The 22,822-nt window shown below is 37.0% G+C and overlaps 1 protein-coding gene across 2 annotated transcripts in view; it reads left to right on the forward strand.

Annotated features, from left to right (window-relative positions):
- GLRA2 (glycine receptor alpha 2) overlaps nucleotides 1-22,822 on the forward strand; it is a 171,670-nt gene that overhangs the window by 31,503 nt on the left and 117,345 nt on the right. The window contains exons 3-4 of one of the 2 annotated variants that reach the window (XM_047076358.1): nucleotides 10,917-10,984; nucleotides 18,558-18,781. In XM_047076358.1, the coding sequence (XP_046932314.1) occupies nucleotides 10,917-10,984; nucleotides 18,558-18,781 (292 nt within the window). Of the gene's footprint in view, nucleotides 1-10,916; nucleotides 10,985-11,079; nucleotides 11,148-18,557; nucleotides 18,782-22,822 lie in introns of both variants that reach the window. The other variant, XM_047076359.1, reaches the window with a different exon arrangement.

A 22,822-nucleotide genomic window follows, 5' to 3' on the forward strand; every position in this document is an offset into this window, starting at 1 on the left:
ATGTTTTGCAGAATGCTTGCCATTTTTGAAATATGCTTCATTAAAAGGATAGTCTATTTAAAAAAACAAAAAAATCTCCCACGGTCAAATAAATTTGGAAAACAACAACACACACTATGTTCTCCTTCAGGGGCACCATAATCCACAAGAGTTTATTAAAGTTTTGGGGAGGAGGAGGCTGGCAGTAACAAAACAGTAGAGTAGGCATCTCCAAGCTCTTGTCCCCCCACAGAAACAGCAAAAAGTAAGTAGAAACTGTCAGAACTAACTTTGTCAGAGTTAACTCTAGAAAATAGTCAAAAGCTTTCAGTAACCAAGAGACTGCTGAAGTAAGAAAAAGCCAACTTCAAATGGTAGGAAAGTTTTGTGGTGTTTTTTTTTGCCCTTGCCCCATTCTCTCCCCAACACTGGTTTTGGCTTTGAATTAGTGGCAACCTGCATTCTCAGCGTGGAACCCTGGTCCTTAGTTCTGGAGGGGGCAGAACAAGCATTATTCACAAATTATTTTGTCTCTCTATTCTAACCACTGTGTGCTACCAGATGGACTAATACAAAGCTCTTGCATTAGTTTGCTAGGGTTGCCACAACAAAATAGCACAGAGATTTGCTTTCTCACGGTTCTGGAGGCAATAAGTCTAAGACTGGGTGTTAGCAGGATTGGTCTCCCGAGGACTATCTTCCTGGCTTGCAGATGGCCACCTTCTTACCCATCTTCACAGAGGTCTTTCCTCTGTGCACACACATCTCTGGTGTCTCTCTTCTCTTTTCACAAGGACACAATTTATATTAGATTAGGACCTACCCTCGCGACCTTATTTAACCTTAATTACCTCTTTAAAGATCTTTCCAAATACAGTTACGTTCTGAGGTACTGGGGGTTAGCGCTTCAACATATGATTTGGGGAAGGGGGCAGACACAATTCAACCCATAACAGTTCCTATCCCTGTTCCACCTAACTTGGAACTCAGGATGGAAAAAACAGCAAGTATTGATCAAAAACACTACAAAAAACCCACTAAAAACCTGCAGATGCCTGGGGCAAAAGATGACAGCTGAAACATACAATGAGCCATCTAAGGCTGAGAGCAAAAGCTGAGGAAATTTTCTTAGGAAAATTAGGAAATTCAAATCAGCCATGTATGCCGGGGAATTTTGAAAGCAACATGCATTCTCAGGGCAAGATGCATCCTCAGAAAAGACCTGAGAAGATCCTAAATTTCACATTGGGCTGATCTGTAGATTCAGTTCAAGTCTGGCTAGGTATTGAAGGAATGTCCGAACACAGAAAAAAATCTGCAGTGTGGGAAAGGTGTGTTTCATCTGTTTGTTTCATAGGTTGCTGATTTGTTAGCTCTTGGTATTCAAGGAAATCTCTGTCAAAACCCTCACTGAACACAAGTTGAGGAACAGAGACTACAATGGCCACACATGAGAAGGAATATACTCTTTGCAAAAAAAGTTTGGGAAACTCAATAAACAGATGACCTATTGTATCCTTCAACAATCAAAACATTCAGCAAACTCTGAGGAAGGGAAAGAATCTGATCTCCAGAACAATCACATTATAATATTCAAGCATCCAATTATCAACAAAAATTACAAAGCATATAAAGTAACAGGAAAGTATGTTCCATTCAAAGGAACAAAATAAATTAACAGAAATTGTCACTGAGCAAGTCCAGACATTAATAGACAAAGCCTTTAAAATAGCTGTCTTGATACCATATGGTTTCACTCTTATGTGGATCCTGAGAAACTTAACAGGAACCCATGGGGGAGGGGAAGGTAAAAAAAAAAAAAAGGACGTTAGAGTGGGAGAGAGCCAAAGCATAAGAGACTGTTAAAAACTGAGAACAAACTGAGGGTTGATGGGGGGTGGGAGGGAGGGGCGGGTGGGTGATGGGTATTGAGGAGGGCACCTTTTGGGATGAGCACTGGGTGTTGTATGGAAACCAATTTGTCAATAAACTTCATATAAAAAAAAAAAACCTAAAAAAAAAATAAATAAAATAGCTGTCTTAATATGCTTAAAGGCCTAAAGGAAAACAAAAACAAAGAATGAAACGAAATCAGAAAAGTGATACATGAATAAAATGAGACTATCAATAAAGAGATAGAAATTATAAAAAGGAACCAAACAAATTCTGAAGCTGAAAACTAGAGTAACAGAAATGGAGAATTCACTAGAGAATTTCAAAATTAGATTTAAGCAGGAAGAAGAAAGAATCAGTAAACTTGAAGATGGGGCAATTGAACTACCAAGTCTGAGGAGCATAAAGAAAAAAGAATGAAGAAAACTGAACTGATGCTCCACCCAACAACAGCAGAATATACATTTTTCTCAAGTGCATCAATGGGATACCAAAACTGGACCACCATATACATTATGGGAGTTCAAGAAGGAGAAGAGAGGGGCACTCAGTGGGTTGAGTATCTGACTTGGGCTCAGGTCATAATGTCACAGTTCGTGGGCTTGAGCCCTGTGTTGGGCTCTGTGCTGACAGCTCAGAGCCTGGAGCCTGCTTCAAATTCTGTGTCTCCCCCTTTCTCTGCCCCTCTCCTGTTCACACTTGGTGTCTCTCTCTCTCAAAAATAAATAAAACTAAAAAAAAAAAAAGAGAAAAAGGAAAAGGTGGGAAGAATATTTGAATAGAATATTTAAAGAAATAATGGGTCCTCAAATTTGATGAAAACATAGATCTACAAATCCAAAAACCTCAATGAACTCCAAGTAGGAAAACCCAAAGAGACCCACACTGAGAACATTTATAATCAAACTGTTGAAAGCCAAAGACAATGAGAGGATTTTTAAAACAGCACAAGAAAACCCATTACTTATATGGGATTCCCCAATAAGAATATCAACTTATTTCTCAGTGAAACCTTGGAGTCTAGAAGGCAATGGAATGATATATTTTATGTGTTGGGAGGGAAAAAAATCAATGTAAATGAGAGCTTGGGAGCTTTTATCCAGCAAAATTGTCTTTCACAAATGAAGAAGAAATAAAGACATTTTCAGATGAACGAAAGCTATGAGAGTTCATTACAACCAGACCTACCTTCCAAGAAATGATAAACGGAGTCCTTTATGAAATGAAATGAAAGAACACTAGACAATAACTCAAAACCTAATGAAGAAATAAAAATTGCTGGTAAAGGTAAATACATGGACAAATATAAAACAGTATTATGGTAGTTTGGGTTTGTAACTCCACTTCTTAATTCCTCCAGGATTTAAGAGACAAATGCATTTAAAAGTTGTTAATCTATGCTATTGGGCACATAATGAATAAAGATGTAATTTGTGACAACCACACATAAAGGGAGGAAGATATATCTGTATAGGAGTAGAGTTTCTGTACGTTATTGAAGTTAAGTTGGTATCAATTCAAACTAAATTGCTATAAATTTACAGTGTTAAATGTTATCCCCATGGTAACCACAAAGAAAATATTTAAAAAGTATACAAAAAAGAAATAAAAGAGAATCAAAATAATTCACTGCAAAAAAGTTAACTGAACACAAAAGAGGGTAGTAATAGAGGAAATGAAAGACAAAAAAGCTGTAAGATACATAGATATCAAATACCAAATGGCAGATGTAAGTCATTCTTTATCAGTAATTACTTTTAATGCAAATTAACTAAACTCCCCAATCAAAAGACATAGATGGTAAGAATGGATAAAATATGATGTAACTATATGCTATCTACAAGAGACTCACTTTAGATCCAAAGACACAAGTCAGAAGGTAGAAAAAGATTATTCTATGCAAACAGTAACCAAAAGAGAACTGAGGTGGCTATACTAACATCAGACAAAATACAATATTAGTAAAAATCTCTTAAAACAAAGAATTGCAGTATATATTGATAAAAGGATCAAATCATCAAGATGATATAACAATTCTAAAAGTATATGCACCAAATACCAGAGCCCCAAAATACATGAAGCAAACATTGAAAGAAACAATGGGAGAAATAACACTTCTACAATAACATTTGGAGACTTTAATACACCATTTTCAATAATGGATAGAGCATCTATACAGAGCTCAGTACGGAAAATAAGGATGTGAACAACACTATAAATCAACTAGATCTAACAAACATATATAGAGTGCCCCACCCAACAACAGTAGACTATACATTCTTCTCAAGTGCACATGGAACATTCTCCAGGATAGAGCATATATTGAACCACAAAATAATTCTTAATGAATTTTAAAAGATTAAAATCATAAAAAGTATCTCTTCCAACCACAGTAGAATGAAGCTAAAAATCAATAATAAAAGGAAACCCAGAAAATTCACAAATATTTGGAAATTAACACACTCTTATACAACCAATGGGTCAAAGAAGAAATCACAAGGGAAATTAGAAATGAATGAAAACAAACTTATGGGATGCAGTGAAGACAGTACTCAGAGGGAAATTTATAAAACAAGTGCCTGCATTAAAAAAGAAGAAAGATTTTTTCTAAAAAATTTCTTAATGTTTACTTATTTTTTTGAGAGAGAGAGAGTGTGTGTGAGCAGGGGAGGGGCAGAGAGAGAGGGAGACACAGAATCTGAAGCAGGGTCCAGGCTCTGAGCTGTCAGCACAGAGTCCAACACGGGGCTCGAACCCATGAACCATGAGATCATGACCTGAGCTGAAGTCGGACACTTAACTGACTGAGCCACTCAGGCACCCCAAAAAGCAGAAAGATCTTAAATAAATAACATAATACTATATTCTGAAGAACTAGAAAAAGAAGAGAAAAACTAAACCTAACACTCTCCAAAAAAGTAAATAATAAAGATTAGAATCGGAAAAAAAAAATAGAAAAGTCTTTAGAGAATCAACAAAACCAAAAGTTGGTTCTTTTAAAAGATCAACAAAAATTACAGACCTTTATGTAGACTGACAAGGAAAAAAGAGAGAAAACTCCAATAACTAAAATCAGAAATAAAAGTGGGGGCATTACAACTGACCTTTCAGAAATAAAAAAAAATTATAAGATTATTAACAAATCAGATAACCTAGATGAAATGGACAAATACCTAGAAACACAAAAATTACCTAAGATGACTGAAGATGAAATAGAAAATCTCAACAGACCTATCACAAGTAAAGAGATCGGACGAATAATCAAAAATCTTCCAACAAAGAAAACTTCAGGACCAGATGGGTTCACTCGTGAATTCTTCCAAACATTTAAAGAAAAATTAACACCAATACTTCTCAAATTCTTCCAAGAAATAAAAAAGAACACATTCAAACTCATTCTATGAGGTCAACATTACCCTGATATCAAAGCCAGACAGAGACACCACAAGAAAATCACAGACCAATTTCCTTTATGAATACAGATGCAGAAATCCTCAAAAAAATATTAGCAAAACAAATTCAACAGTTTGTATTGAAGAGTCGGGTGTTAATTTGTTCTGTTCTTTTTAGATTCCACATACAAGTGAAATCATATGGTATTTGTCTTTCTCTGCCCTATTTCACTTAGCATAATACACAACTAGATTTCCACAATGCAAAAGGATGAAGTTGGACCTCTATCTCACACCATATACAAAAATTATCTCAAAATGAATCAACAGCCTAAATATAAGCACTGAAACCATTAAAATTTTAAAAGAAAACATAGGGGCAAACCTTCATGACCATGGATTTGGTCATTGATCTTTTTTGATGACACTAAAACATAAGCAACAAAAGAAAAAAATAGGTAAACTGGATTTCATCAAAACCAAAAACTGTTGTGCATCAAAGTACACTATCAAAGAAGAGTAAACCTACTAAGAGAAACTATTTGCAAATCATATATCTGATTGGGCTTAATATCCACAATATATAAAGAACTCTTATAATTCAACAACAGAAAGACAACCTACCCAATACAAAAATGGGCAAAGGACCTGAATAGACTTTTCTCCAAAATGATAGCCAATAATCACAAGAAAAAATGTTCAATGTCATTAGTCATTAGGGAAATGAAAATCAAAACCACAATAAGATACCCCCTCATACCTACTAGAATGACTACAGTCAAAACATGGAAAATACGTATTGGTGAAGATGTGGAGAAATTGGAATACTCAAAAATTACTTGTGGGAATTTAAAATAGTATAGCCACTGTAGAAAACAGTATGGCAGTTCCTTAAAAATTAAACATAGAATTAGCATGTGACCCCTAATTCCACTCCTGGGTATACATCCACGAGGGTTGAAAGTAGGAACTCAAACATTTCATTGCAGCATTACTCCCAACAGCCAAAGGGTGAAAAAATCCAAGTTTCTATTAACAGATGAATAAACAAAATGTAGTATATATATACAATGATTATTTAGTCATAAAAAGGAAAGAAGTTCTGATACATGCTACAACATGGATGAACATTGAAAACATTATGCTAAGTGAAAGAAGCCAGATACAAAGGATACATAGTGTATGATTCCACTTATATGAAATACCTTGAGTAAACAAATTCATAGAGACAGAAAGTAGATTAGAAGTTACCAGGGGCTTGAGGGAGAGGAGAATGGGGAGTTACTGCTTAATGGTTACAAAGTTTCTGTTTGAAGTGATGGAAAAACTTTGGAAATAGATAGTGGTTAGTGGTTCCACAACTTTGGAGAAACTTATATTAAAGAAACTTGCCTAATTGATTCAACAGTGTTTTCCAAACTTGTCCTAACTTTAGTGGTTTTATTAATGGACTACAGTTGACATTTCAAGGGACATTCTTGAAAGACTGAAACAAAGTACAAGTGATTATAATTTTGAAAGGGAGACAGAATTATCTGAAGGAACATATCTCTCTTGTTAAAGTGAAAACTGCCTCCTTAGGACCCAAATGGGCCTGGAGAGTCTGCGTTTCTAACAAGCTCCCACGTGGTGCTGATTTTGCGGAGCTTCCAACTGCAGTCTGAGTAGCTGCCCTCTTACAGCCAATTTGGTCAACTGATCCAAAAGTGAAGATGTTAATAGGTGATAATTGTAGCATAATTGTAGTTTTACTTGGGTTACCAAGACAAATGCCTTACTCCAAAGAAGATAATCCGAGAGAGCAGTATATAGCAAAAAAGTGGACCCGTATAGAATGGGGCTTGTCATCTTTGTGCCAGGGATCAGGGAAGGGAGGCTTTCTTCCAAATACATTTAAAGTATTTGAAATCTATTTACCATATAAAAATCTACCTCCATTTATATGTGAATTACATACTAAAGTTATGGCAAGATCAGTCTCTCATAAGAATAAGGCAAAACAATTCAATGCAATCCCTATAAAAATGCCAACAACATTTTTCACAAAACTGGAACAAATAATACTGAAATTGGTATGGAGCCACAAAAGACCCCAAATAGCCAAAGCGATCTTGAAAAAGAAAAGCAAAACTACAGGTATCACAATCCCACATTACAAGGTAATCTGGGATTACAAAACTGTGGTCATCAAAACAGCATGGTACTGCCACAAAAAAGAGATACTTAGATCAATGGAACAGAATAGAGCCCAGAAATAAACCCACACTTACATGGTCAATTAATATATGACAAAGGAGGCAAGAACATACAACGAGGAAAAGATGGTTTCTTCAATAAATAGTGCTGGGCAAACCAGACAGCTACATGCAAAATAATGAAACTGGACCACTTTTGTAATACCATATACAAAAATAGACTCAAAATGGGTTAAAGACCTGTGAGAGCTGAAGTCATAAAAATCCTAGAAGAGGACACAGGTAGTAATTTCTCTGACATTAGCTGTAGCAACATTTTCTAGATATGTCTCTTAAGGCAATGCAAACAAAAGCAAAAATAAACTATTGGGACCACATCAAAATAAAAAGCTTTTGCACAATGAAGGAAACCATTGATAAAACAAGAAGGCAACCTACTGAATGGGAGAAGATATTTGAGAATGATATGTCCAATAAGGGGTTAATATCCATAATATATAAATAATTTATGCAACTCAACACCATAAAAACAAACAGCCCAATTAAAAAATGGGCAGAGGACCTGAACAGACATTTGTCCAAAGAAAGGGAAGCAGGGAGGGAGAGAGGGGAGATGGGAGAGAGGAGACGATGTTTGGAAAGAAGGAAGGGATAACAGTGATATGAGAGATTAGGTGTCTACATAATTCTTTTTCCTATTGAATTCTCATCCAATTCACATTGGAATATCGTAACTTTGCTGATAAAACCAATTACATGAGGTTAACTAGTGTTAACTATTTCTTTCTACAGTTCACAGAATAATCATTCACTTATGATCCCATCTAAGGATGTGTCCTTGTTAATTAGAACACCTTAGTGGATTATTGGGCTAAAATACAGACGAAAGGTTGTATGGACACATATCAGGATAACAAAATGAAAAACAATTCTAACATCTAACCCAAAGAATTTTCAGGCTGTAGTCCTAGTAGCTTTTATCAGAAAGATAATTTCAGGGGCCTCAGGCATTTTACTCCTGCAGTTAAGAAAAGTGTCCATAAGTTAGGCAACTTCTGCCTCTTACAAACTCTGTGACCTTGGGAAAATTAATTAATTACCTCTGTGTCTCAGCTTCCTCATCTATAAAGTGGGGGACATGGTAGCACCTAATGACTGAAGAATGAAATAAGGCACTCACTGGTGCACAGCAGGGTTTTAATATGTATCAACTCTTATTACATGCATGTACTAACCCTGCATCCAAAAAAATTGCTTTTTCTTCTTTCCAAAATTTTATATCCAGATGCAAATGAAACTTGAGAAAATACCCAAGATTGAAGAGGTCAGAAGTAAAGGATCAAATTGTCCCAGAAATATCCCACAAACCAGTGGCAAACACCATGGTTGGCAGGTCAGGAGGAAGCGAGGTTATTGTGTAAGGAATGCGGTGCAGCAAAGGGGCTGAACGTTTAGGTGTTTGGGATGAGAATGATAAGGCATGGAGTGTCAGCCTTTCTACTTACTGTGGCATGACTTTAAGCAAGTTGCTTAATCTCTCTAACCCCCAGTTTCCTCATCTGAAAACATTTACTGGTGCAGTAAAACAATTCCTCTTTTGAGAAGATTAAACTAGATAATTTTTAAAATGTGCTTAGTACAGCTTGTTAATATGTGGTAGCTTAAAAAATATTTTGAGTTCTAGCAATACACTCACACCGCCATTTACTTGGAAGGATAAAAATAAGTGTATGATGGTATGACCCAGCATCCTAAATGCCTGTAAGCCAACTGGGGAGGCCAATTGGGGAGGCCAGGATAATGTACAGTAGAAGACATGTCTCTTTCCTGTTTCTTTACCCCCCCCCCCATCATTCATTTTCTTATCTATCTTGCATATAAAAATTCATGAAAGCTTCCCATCCTGAATTGGGCTATTTACAATGAAATATTTTGTTGTGAAGAGAAGAAAAAAAGTGAACATATACAATGTCTCACAACTTGCCTCTACCTTGTCTAAATGTATTTCTTATTAGCATAAAAGTATATTTGCTATGGAATAGAACTTTATCATCAAGGAAGAGACTCATTTTTGTTCTGTTTTCAGTAACCAAATGAGAAACAAAGTCAAATAGAGTAGAAAGTGACCCTGGGGAAGAAGTCATCTTGGCAGATGTTGAAATAAGAGGGGGAAGGAATGAATTAAAAGACTTGGAATATCTCAAAGATGCAGGCTGAAAAATATTTTGATAATATGATGGTGCCTGTGATTCCATACCTACAAACATTTAAAAAAATAAACACAATCGTTTTCCACTAAGAACAGAAAAGTTAGTTATGTTAAAGAAAAAAACTTAACACATCTCTTTTACCAAAAGTTCTTGCCTGGAGACTTAAGTTCACTGTTTAACCTAAGTTTCCTTTCCTCAAAGGAAAGGGTTGGAGAACCCTCTGACTTGTCGAGTTTAAACACACGGTACCCAAGCGCCACCATGGTTGAGTTTTACCACCACCCTTAGAGGGAGGCCTCAGTCACTTAGATCCTCATGGCATGTTGGGTATAGAGCCAACCAGGGTGTAGCTTGAACTAGGTTACATAGACCTTGTTAAGTAAAGAGAGAGAATCTTCTAGCGATAGAAGGCTCATGGCAGTGTATTCTTAACCCAGAATTAAGGGGTAACTACGTGAGGGCAATAAACATATCTCCCAGAAAAACATGAAACTGGAAATAATTAGACAGTGATATCTATCATCGAAGGGCAAAGAATCTGTGGCCATACCCCCCTGAACATATCTGTTGTCATCTGATCTCAGATGCTAAGCAGAAAAGGGCCTGAGTAGGGCTTGGGTTGGAGAGACCAAGGGCGAGATCAAGAAAGCTAGCCTCTGGGTCTCTGGAGAAAAAAGTGGACTCTCTTTTGAAAGCATATCTAGGATTAATAGCCCTTGCTTTACAATCCAGACATTAAGTGACATTTCTGTGTTTATTTCTTAAAATCAGCCAATTTTCTTTATTTTTGTATTTTTGTACATCATTTTTCATTGGGGATCAGAGGATATACAGAATGAATGGGCTAAATTCAAAGGTGTCAAGAGAATCAAATTAGACCCACTGATTTAAAGGGTGTCCTGGAAAAGGAGGTGGATGGATAAAGGCCATCCACCCAAAAGGCTATTTTGATAGCAACTAGTGACAATGAATTCAGTTTAATAGTCTCCAGCTTATATTTTCTAAATCCCAAACTCTGCTGGGTAAGTTATCATTGCTTAACTGTCCTTATTCAAAACACTAGTGGGAATGTTATCACTCTGAACCTCTGGGTACAACATTTTTGATTTTGGTTTTTGGCTTTTTTTTTTTTTTTTTTGCAATCTCACCATCATTTTTAGTTTACGTTTCTAGTCATTTGCACAGATGTTGACGGAGCTGTATTCTTGCTTCAATGTCTATTGCAATATTCTTATTGCATTCTGCAGGTCCTCCAGTAAACGTTACTTGCAATATTTTTATCAACAGTTTTGGATCGGTCACAGAAACTACCATGGTAAGTGCCACAATGCCACTGGCAAGAGACAAACGTGACTTGATTATGCCATGAACACAACCTGTCAAATTTTCTATTTATTGTTCAACTTGCAGGGCCTCCTGTAAATGTTACCTGCAACATATTTATCAACAGCTTTGGGTCAATAGCAGAAACTACAATGGTGAGTGGGACTGAGCATTGAAGCCATCGTGTGAAGGAATGGGATACAGGATCGAAGAAGCACTGTTTTATATGTGTGAGACACTTACTGAATGCCAATTTCCAAGTTCACTCACCCCTAGAAAGCGATTATTTGTACACTGTCACTTTAGAAAGTCATTAGTCAAGTGTTCATTACTTAAAATTCAATAATATTTTATCTATCATGCCAGAGAAATTTTTAAAACACTTGATGTTTGGCTTGACTTAGGTACAATTATCAGTAATAAGCATCATGTATCATTAAAGATATTTAAATATATCTCTAATGTTTCAGAAATACAAATTTCAACGTTTAGGGGGTATTTTTTTTATAGCCAGTCTTTTTCATATAATCAAAGTTTTAACATAGTCAAGCCTCGGATATGCAACATTAAAGATATATGCCAAGGGGCTGACCTTACACTAAATACACACATGTGTGCGCACACACATGATCTTGTTGCAAAAGAAAGTAGCCCCGAGTCCATAGCAAACACATCATATGCGTGGCTCCTCCTCAAAAAAAAAACCCAATAAACATAAAACTAATTATAAGCTCATCATCATGTATGTACAAGTATGTTCCATGTACATGAAAAAGATTTCAGATACTACAAAATCCACCAATATTTCTTATAAATTTCATGGTGATGGTGTTGCTGTGACACAGCCTATGAGATCAAGAGCCTTACAGTGCTAGGTGATAGTGTGGAAATTGACTTTTGGGTGAAATTTTTTCTTGGTCCTCACACAGTTTATTTTAAGTCCTCAATCAATTGGCAGGTTCTAATTTTCATGACTACGTAAAGTAGCCATATTACTGGATGAAGTCAAAATAAAATATGGTTGAACTTGACTAAGTACTTTGATGGCTGATGTCCTAGAAACACTCAAGTGAAATAATGAGCATAATGCCATTGGGAAGTAAAAAATAGTGTTCCCTTGTCTTTATGAATTTTCTCTTTCAGGCTACTAGGATTGTGTTTAACAAATTACTGTACTTTTTGGTGTCCTCAATGCTAGAAAAAAGTAATTTACCTTTTAGCATTCCTTCTCACCGGCAAAATTAGACATAATGCAACTCCACTACCCATTTTAACATTACTGACACAGCACTGTCCAGAAATGAGCCTTCTGGTGCTTTGACAGGAGGTAGTGCATTAAGAATTTTACTCAATATAGTTTTGATAGGGTTATTAAATGACTCACAAGAAAATGTAAACATGGAAGGACTAAGCCAAGCTCTAGGCTTGGCATTCAGTTTTTGTCTCTCCCCTCTTGGTTTTATCCTGATAACAGAGGGGCAAATCTTCCAGCAGCCCAAATCACTGTCACCCGCTTTACACGATGGCATTCAATGACGATATTTGCACGACCTAATGCTGATTGCATTAATTAGAATCCTAAGTTGCTTTGATTAAACTCCTCATTGCATTTACCCTCAATCAAAAATGTAAATGTGCACCTTTCCAATGTTTATTAATGCAAGAAAAAGCTAAACATTTAAGGAGATAAAAACGGAAACTATGGATATCCTTGTTTTCCTGTGTGTTTAATAGTTACTGAAGGTGTTTAATAAATGGGCTGCTTAGGTGTTTCCTGGCCACTTATTAAGGTGTCCTTTGTCATGTTTCCTGTGAGAAACGTTGGAAATCATTGCTCAAGTGTAAAATGAACAGCCTGCCTATCTTGCCGTATCATATAGACTGTATCGCATGGTCAGAAGAGTAGTGGATATTGTGTTTCTTTTATTTCTTAGCTTTTGATGTAATGACCAACTTCATTTGGCTTTGAAAAGGGATCTTTTATTTTCTTCAGTTAAAGCTTTTGTGTGAAACTAAAATGAATATTTTTTTTGAAACTCTATCGTGCTTAATAAATCCTCATGCCACGTAGGGTAGGAACTGGCAAACTTTTTTCTGTAGAAGACCAGACAGTAAATACTTAAGACTTTGAGGGTCTGACAGTCTCTGTCACAACTACTCCATTCTGCCCTTTTGGCATGAAAGCAACCATAAACAATAGTAAGCAAATGGGTGTGGCTGTACGCCAAAAAACTTTACTTACAGAAATAGGCTCCACCTTGAAAGAAAGGGTCTATCCTCCCAGACCCCTTGGGTCCTACCTGGGAATCTACCTGACGCACATGGAATATCATGGCAGCCCAAGCTTCCCTTGCAAAAACCTTGAGATTCTATCGCCCATAAATTTACCCACACTTTCACAAAGTTTGACTAAAAGAAAATTGGACAAAAAAAAAAAAAAAAGAAACAGAACCAGATTTTTCTCTGAACTGTCTTTAGTAGGAGTCAGAATACCAGACCCTTAGTCTTTATGCACAATAACGTGTGTGGTCACTGAAGACACTGCTTAGAGCTATATGGAAGCAAAAATCATTTTTGCTTTACCTATGTTTTCTGGGATGAATTTTTCCAAGAGTGCCTCAGAATTTTGAGTTTCTAAACATGTTGATTTTCCTCTCTTCCCTCATGCCCCACTCTCACTCCATAACCCTGGTCGCATTACTGAAGGATTTAGTTGAGTATTTGATTTGTTTCTAAATAAGAGGCGATGTCATCTCATTAAACTATTGTTGACACTACCTGCCCACAAAATATAGGCTCCCTTAGAGACCCAATACTGCCTCTCATCCCTTTGATATGTTAGTGTTGAAATGCAGTTGTGTTATTCTAAGGAATGCTTTTTTATGAATCATTATGATGATATACATTATTCCAAAATACACATTTTTCTTCGTTAAGAGTCATAGGGATCTGTGGCTGGTCATTGCCCACCAACCTTGCGTTAAAAGAATTCAGTGGAACAATTTTTTTGTGGTTCCGAGAAAGGTTATATTTTGTCTTGAGAGTGTCAGTTTACCATTTCCTTTTCTTCCTTTCCCCCTTTTCTTTAGCTGCTGATGGCAAGAGAATTTAGAGGAGAGGGAATACATTTGCAATGCCTGCTTTCCTCATATAAAGACATACTTTAGGAATATCAGTAATGTCAGTAAAGGTCACAAGTATTTGCGCACCACCAGCATGCAGCTCTCCCCAAGACTGGCCATCAGAAAATGAAGAGATAGTCTCCTCAAAGGATGTGATTTGGACCTGTGTGTGCTGGAACACTACCCATGCCACAGTAGCAGATCCTGACTCCCTCCTCATTTAACACTTGAAGTGGGGGAGAAAGAGCTGGAAGGGCCTAAAATGTGTTCACTCAGACAGTATCTCCAGAATAGGAGTCCAGATCCCCCAAACTTGGCCCCAAGAGATAAGTTCCACATGCTCTGCCGGTTACTGCTGCAGGGTGAAGAGTTGTTTTATCTCAGATCTGAGATCATGTTCCTGAGGAACTGGATGAGTGGTAGACAGCCCCTTAGGAGGATGCCCGCTGTGCTGTAACTGCTGAAATGACACCGTGGGTTCCCTTTCATTCTGTAGCTGCATACGCAATTCAGGAGGAGATGCTAACGTATCAGGAATAGCAGGTAGCTACGTTTCTTATTTCTGACTTAAGGAAGCACCAAGAGTCTACCCCAAGCCTGGCATTTTGTTAAACTGAGATACAAGGTGACCTTGGTCTCTCACACTGCAACGTTAAAGCCTGAATCCATCATAAAACAACTGCACCCACCCCCATAATTTCCAACTCAAGGCTAACTTCCCGTATCAAAGCTAGCACAGACTGAGGAGGATGAAACTTTACTGCAGTGTAGCCACAGGTTAAAACCAAAGTGCCACAGAGGCACTGTGGGGAGTCAACAAAGCATAGCCTTCATGTTGATAACTTTATAATGTAACTAGATTGAAAAATGTGTATGTATGCAAATAAAAGAGAGCAAGAGTAAGGTTTAATAAGAGTGTATATGAGACATAGTGGTAATCTCTGTGTACAAATGCTAGACCAAATATAATAGTACCAAAATAATTCAATTTAAGGAAACCATCTGTGGCATTAGGAAAAGTGAAACTTTAGAAATACTAAACTTGATGTGAGATAATAGTATGGAATGTAGGTACTTGTATTTGTGTTAAGAATATAATAAAGATTATATGACTTACACGTAGCATTTGAAAAAAAATATGTATTTACTCTTATATATATTTTTTAATTTGACTGTTTCCATGACCTAATTTAATACCCAGTCAGTCATAGGAAAACAAATTTTAATACAAGGAAATATGACATTTATTTGACATAGAATAGGTCTCTGGAGAAAGAAGGCAGGAAAAGAAAATTCAGTCTGCATTTAAGCATGTCTCTCAATATTTATTCCCCCTTTAATATTTCATTAAACCTAGAAGCAGACATAAAGACAAAGACAAACTACAGAAGAATGTAACTATCTCCTGTGGTTTATAATATCATGAGAAAATAAACTTAGCTCTACATAAACAGAGATGATGCATGGATAAATCACATGTGTCAAGTTTCTACCCTGTATCGAAAATCATAGTAAAGTGAAAGAGTTACAGAGGTCAAAGCCTCAGAAAATCTTTTCTTTGGATACCTATGTCTCTAGTTCCTTGAGCATCCTTTTCTATTCTTAAAGGTTTTAAGGGCAGCTGTTTATTTTAAAATAGTGTATATCATCATAAATAAAATAATCGAAAATTTAAATTCCCATACATTTATATAAACAACAAATACTTCCAAAAGACCTAATAAAAGTCTTATTTCATATAATTCCTGTCATTGTGGCACACACTGTATTTTTCCTCTAAGTTTTCTACTTGTCCTTGCTTACAAATAGGAGGATTCGTTTATTTTAAATGAACTGTTAGACATTTAATGGTTCTATCGTGATGTGATAGATTTAGTACTCTCTTTCAAGTTCTGACATTGGGTGAATATGTTTTATTATTTTCTATATACAAAATTCAAAGTAGGAAACCAGGAAATACTGGAGAAGAATACTCATGGGAAAGACTTTAAAAAAAGATGTACATTAGCTGTGAAAATTTATACTGAATTTTTTTAAAGGTCAATGTTTTCATATTGTATGTCACTAATGTAATATTCTCTAGAGTCTCTCGATGCACAGCTTTAAATCATTCTCAGGCTCAAGGGAGGATTGCAGTGATGTTCTCTTGGTGATTTTTCTGCCCAATACTGTCTACCTGGCTTCTCATGGCCTTGCCCATCCTAAGATTGCTTTCTGAGGGGCCCTAATTGTCTTCCCTATGGTCCAAGATATTTAACCCATTCACCTCTATTATTTCTAGCTGTCATTACTTCTCATATTAGAGTTTCTCTACCTCCAGAGCTGTCTGAGGGAAGAGATTCTCTTCTCTCCTACTTCCTACTGAAACACACTCACAGACACCTGCTCCCCTCCCCAAATCTGTTAAGGATAACTGGCTCTCACTATAAGGGATATAACAGGGGTGGATGTCAAACACTGGAGAAGCTGCATTTTCCCCCCTCAGGAAACCTTAATGAAAGCTCACAGTTGATGTATCTAGTGTACACTTTATATGTAAGTTGGATTATTGTATTTTCAATAGCCCCATTTTTGATTCTCCACATATCACACATTCCCACTCTTTATTCACACAAAATTCCAAAGCTTCTGGCAACTCCTGTTGCCAATGAAACACTGAACTGGTAATCTCTTTCCAGTTACAATCCTCTGGTCCCTTTGAACAATTCCAAAAATATGTGATGGGGACAACTTTGAGGTGCTGCCATTCTCTTGATTCAAGCACAGGAGGAGTCAGTGAGCAAACAGGATGGGATGGAAGCCTGACTGGGACCACAACAGTGCCCTCTTAGGTTTGAGAATTTGCCATCCATGCTTGGTAAAATCCCAAATAAAAGTCAGCTGATAAAATTTTCCAAGTTAGAAAGTTTGTATGTTGTATAGTGGAGAACCTTAAGGTTATTCCTTCTAATATTTCAGCCTTTCCAAATAAGCTGGGTTTTGATGACTGATTTTCAGAAATTAGTAACTATTTGATTACTAGCATTCTTTAAGCCTATACTGGGCACTATTTCCGAGACCTGCCGCCTCCAAAATACTGTATCAGCCTGATAATTAGGATGGCTGTATTTGAAAAAATATCATAGGAATTTGGATAGCTTAGTAATAGGTAGAGGGAACTGGATTGAAGCTCTTTTCCATATACCGTAATCTTTACAACTTAGTATGTTTTTCTTCTTTTGGCCCTAAGGGAATAAACCAAAACTGACCATCCTGAGGTGGTATCCACTGTACCTGGTAGAGTAACCAACTATCCCAGTTTTGTCTGGGACTGAGTAGATCCCATGAATGTGGTACTTTGGGGAATAAAACTGGGAGGTTCTCAGGCAAACCGGGACAAGTTGGTTACCATTAGAGTAAAATAAACAGTGACCAAAAATCCAAGCACCAAAGATGTGGGGATGGAGCAAATGGCGAAAAAAGGAAAAGGAAAGAGAGCAAGAAGGAATGAGTATATATCATCTTAAATGACCCTAAGTGTCAAGAGTGGACAACTATTAGCTCTGAATCATAGTCCCACATGGCTATGGAACACCATTAAAGCCTCTTTTGGGGTCTGCTCTACCAAGCAAAGCAACCATTTCCATGAACCAAAAGATCTTTGAGTAGAAATTCCCAGGAGAGAAGTCACTTCCCCAAGCTGATTTACTGGCAAGGAAGTATACTCCCGGATCAAGTGGGAATGACAGGGTGTACCTGAGTCTCTCACAGGAAGGAGCACCTTTGTCAGAAGGTGTTCAGACTAGGAAAAATGAAAAAGATCTCTGTATTGATGAAGTTTCAAGTCAACAACTGTAGCTACAACCCATTCAGAGAAATGAGAAAATATTTAAGAATTTTAAAAGTAAGTAGCATGATGGAATTATCTTGTCAACACGAAGCATCTCAGTATTTATATAGATGGATGTAAAAATATTGTCCCATCATGTCAAAGTTTTATGATAAGATTTCCACTACCAAAAGTACAGAGTGGGTTTCCTTCTGCCCAGAGCATCTGAGCAGAATGAGAATAGAGATCATGTCGTTTCTGATTTGGAAAAGGAATCAGTTTTGACAATCTGCCATCACAGACTGACTTCTGTACTCATGGTTACCTTTCTCTGTGGAAAAATCAGCTTGAGTTGGTATTATTTCCTCTCAGAATGAATAATTTAAACATGAAAAAATTCAACGAAGTCAACCTATTCCATTAGTGTTCTGGTTTGGTTGAGTCTTCTTCCTTTCTCCCCTCTGTTTCCCCTCCTAATAGAACTGAGTAGTTTATTTTGACCAAGATATACACAGCCTGGTTCATATAGACACCAATACTGCACAAAATCAGGGGGAGGAATGAGGGGGAAGTGTAGATGGACCTCTTATGCAAGACTGGGTGATAAGTAACTCTTATACATGGGGTTTCTATAGGACTACCGAGTGAATATTTTTCTGAGACAACAGTGGAATGATTCACGGCTGGCATATAGCGAGTATCCTGATGATTCCCTGGACTTGGACCCATCCATGCTGGACTCCATTTGGAAACCAGATTTATTCTTTGCCAATGAGAAGGGTGCCAACTTCCATGATGTCACCACTGACAACAAATTGCTTCGAATTTCAAAAAATGGCAAAGTACTCTACAGTATCAGGTAAGCTTCTGTTGGCTGCACCTATCTACTTCTCCATTTTCCTTCTGGCCTAGAGCTGTCTGATTCTGGAGGGCAACATGCATATAAATATTTGACTTTTGTGGTCAATTGGTTATCATCTGAATCTTAAAACTGGTGAGAATGCCAGAGATTCCTATGGTCTCAGAAGTGTGATTCTCCACAACAAAAATATATTTGGTAGGATGGTGGGTAGATATCATGTAAATACCTGTATATGTGTATTTTTGATTGCTTCAATAAAAGGAGTACAAGCCTTTAGTTCAATTAATCATTGAGAATAATGTACAAATTCTCCACTTCAAGTAGTTTTGCCATTCTATAACATGTAACCACACATACAAAAACATTCAATGGCTCAGCATGGTCAGTGACAGTATACTTTGGGCTGGGTGAGTGAAAAACTGGTCCTAATCTCAGATCTGCCTCTGACTAATCACGTGACCTTGATCTCTTAACTTCTCTTGGGCTTGAGCTTGGGAGTAGCAAATTCTGAGATTCATTTTTGCTTTTACATTCAAATACAATCTTCTCCAGAATCTTTATCACCCCAAACTCAAAATAGTATCTTTCTTTTCTGAACACTAGTAACAGTTTCTCTGTGAATCTGTAAGGCTCTTATTTCTTCCTACCTCATGCTTTGGCTATTTTTGTGTATGAATTTAGAATAAGAATAGATCTTTTGAATCATACAATCTAGAATCAAATACAAATTTTGCCACTTACTAAGCCACATAACCTGTAACCCTCAGTTACCTAATTATAAAACGGGAAACACTAAATTTATCTCTAAGTATTCTTGTAAGAATGAATGATGTAGAGGAGAGGTCAGCAAATATTTCCTGTAAGGGTCTAGACAGTAAGTATTTCAGTTTGTAGACCAGACTGTCTCAACTCTGTCACAACCACTCAACTCTACCATTGTAGCACAAAAGCAGCCAGAGACAATACTCAAACAATTGAGTATTCCTGTGTTTCAATAAAATTTTATTTATAAAAACAGATGGTGGACTAGATTTGGCCCTCTGGTTGTAATTTGCCAATCCCTGATATATTGTATATAAAAATACTTGACACAGTACCTGACACAGAGTATGTGCTCAATAGATGCAATGGTGGCTGCCTGTATTTTAAAGTTAACATTCTTTCTAAAAAGTAAGCTCTTTAAAGCCAAGATATTTGGATTTTGCGCCTTTCGTAACTCCTCCCAAAGGTCCAAGATGGTGTATTGTATATGAGAGATATTTAATACATTAAATAAGCAGTGATGTTTTAAAGATCCTTTATAGAATTCCCCCTTTCTCTCCAATCTTATTATAAAGAAAATGGACAGCTATCCTTGCAAATAATTTTCAAACGTCTGTAGACTTACCACCATCAAAAAACTCATTTCACAACTCTATATACAATTTAAGTCTGTACTGTATATTCCATTCTTAACCTAGTAATTTCACAGTTTGCTAATGGCTGACAGACCCAATGTCTTGTGGAATGAAAGAGGCTGCTCATTTGTAACAACTGGCAAAGTCACTGCTTACATGAAGAACCAGGAAACATCCTCTGCTTTATTTTTAAGGAACTTTACTTTTATTTTTATTTTTCTAAAGATTTTAAGGAAACACACAATACTTTACATGGTGATGTGTTTGGTGTAAGATGCAGTATTGGGCACAACCTAAGTCGATGTGACCTGATGAAATGGGACATATGTAGAGCGTGGTGCTATGGAGGAGAGTTATAAAAAGCAGCACAGGTTATCAGCTGCTCCAGCTAACCCTCTGGGCCTTGAGTGGCATGTGCTCTAGTAAATACCTGGCATCATGCACTACAGAAATAAAACTAGGGTTTTTTTTTCTGTTCTGTGAAGGCCTTTCCATTCTAGAACCATGAAGAAGATGTTTCCCAGACCTAGATCCAAAGGCAATTCTTCTATCTTTCGTTCCCAGCGTAGCATATTACAAGCTCTGAAATATCCTCACAATTGTTTTGGATTGGGTAGAGTTTGTCCTGTGGCAGGCTGGCTTAGACTTTTCCTTCACTGTGGGTGTTCTATGAAATCAGAGGAAAGATCCTTGGTGTAGAACTGGGCATGTCATTTTAGAGAAACACGGCTCTTGGCAGATTTGAACTACAGGAATCTAATTATTTGCCTGGAAGGATTTTCAATGAGCCAGACACTGTGCTGGGCCTAGAGATCCAGAGCTGAATAAGATATGATCCCTGCCCTGGAAAGGCTCCAGTCTAACAAGGCAGGCAGATAGAAGATAAATTAAGTAATAGGAATAAATGAGGAATAAGGAAAAGAAAAATGGCTCTAACTTTGCAAATGAATGTGATTCAAATATTGTTAGAATTTGGGGACTGACACCTGTACACTTGTTTACTTGAGTCACTGGACTCGATTTAACTAGAGGTCCAACTCAAGTTTAAGGCCCTGCGGGTGACAGTTTCTGATGTTTTAAAGGTGCTGGAAAGATCCCTGCTGATGTTTCATCAGGAAGGATTTTCCCTCTACTCAGGCTTACAATGCAAATACCCCTGGAAGAGGGAATCCATTGACCTAAATTCACACTAACCTGTAAGGAGCTGATAAGAAATTTTCTTTCTGATAGTACATTTAATGTCTATGAAGAAGAATGAGAATGAGAAAATTGGATGCCTGAGATGAGAAATCAGGATGAAGAGAGTTAAGAAAGATACAAGGAAGGGATACAACGGAAGTACCAAAAATAACATGAACTGTCTCTACCCTACACATTTAAATAATTACTTAAACATTGGTTCACATTAAAAAAAATAATGTTCTGTGGTGATGCTTTACATTTGCATTTTCTAAAACCTAAAACAAATTGATGATAGCATTTCATCTATGAACAATCCCATGCTTCCTTAGCTTTGTAGCTTCCCACATGGAAACCAAAGTCTAAGTTTTTGATAGCCAAACAAAACCCAAAGAGAACTATGCAGTCCATTGATGTCATAACGAGCAAGATCACACTTCCCAAGAAGTTTCCCAAAAGGCAGCAGTTTAAAAAAGAGGGGATAGTAGACCAGAACTCCACAAGTGTCCTGCAGATTCAAACACTTGAAGTTTTTTGGTAAGAACCAAGTGAATCTTGTATATACTTATTTTTATTTTAATGTTTATTTGTTTATTCTTGGGGTGGGGGAGGAGAGAGGAGAGAGGAGAGGGGAGGGAGGGAGGGAGAGAGAGAGGGAGAGGGAGAGAGAGAGAGGGTAAGAGAGAGATTGATTGAGAGAGAGAATCCCAAGCAGGCTCTACGCTGTCAGCACAGATCCCAACGCAGGGCTCGATCTCATGATCCATGAGATCATGACCTGAGCTGAAGTCAAGTTGGATACCTAACCAACTGAGCCAACCAGGGGCTCCACAAACAAGTTTTTAAAATAGGAACTAAAAGTCTTAGTTCCTTGTTAGAAAATTTCTATCCAGTGTTGCAAGACACAGTCTTTACTGGTGAAAAAGTGTCAAATCTATTTTTGTATGCTTCTCTTCTGATTTTTTCTTTAATATTCACTTCCCTAATATGTTTGATCTTACTCCGTTTTCTTTTTAAGTCTTTTTGTTGACCCACTCCATTATGTATTGATCATCCCTGATCAAAGTGTAAACAAAGATACACATCCTGCTTTGTACATTCTTTTCAGAGATAGTCAAATTCTAAATTCATGTTACTTGAAAAGGCCTGAATCCACAGTGGAATAGTGAGGTGAGCCTTGAGTATTGTATATATTATTGTTCAAACAATATCTGTTGAATTGAATGTAATGAATTGCAGTAGAAGTCAGGGCACCATGGCATAGGGTATGCAATATGAAAGAAAAAAGAGAGGGTGAGTATTTTTGGAGAAGAGCATCTTGTCTCACTTGTCCACAATGTCTTTGCTAATATTTATTTTCTTCCTTTACTTCCCATTGCTTCTGAAAATTTTCTGCCAGTATTCTGACTTTTATAGCACCATAGGTGTATTTTTTTTTAATTTGAAGGAATTATATTGCAAA

The sequence above is a fragment of the Lynx rufus genome, unplaced genomic scaffold, assembly GCF_022079265.1.
Source record: "Lynx rufus isolate CCGP_SWC_20201006 ecotype Redwood Valley unplaced genomic scaffold, mLynRuf1.p SCAF_14, whole genome shotgun sequence".
Lineage (NCBI taxonomy): Eukaryota > Metazoa > Chordata > Mammalia > Carnivora > Felidae > Lynx > Lynx rufus.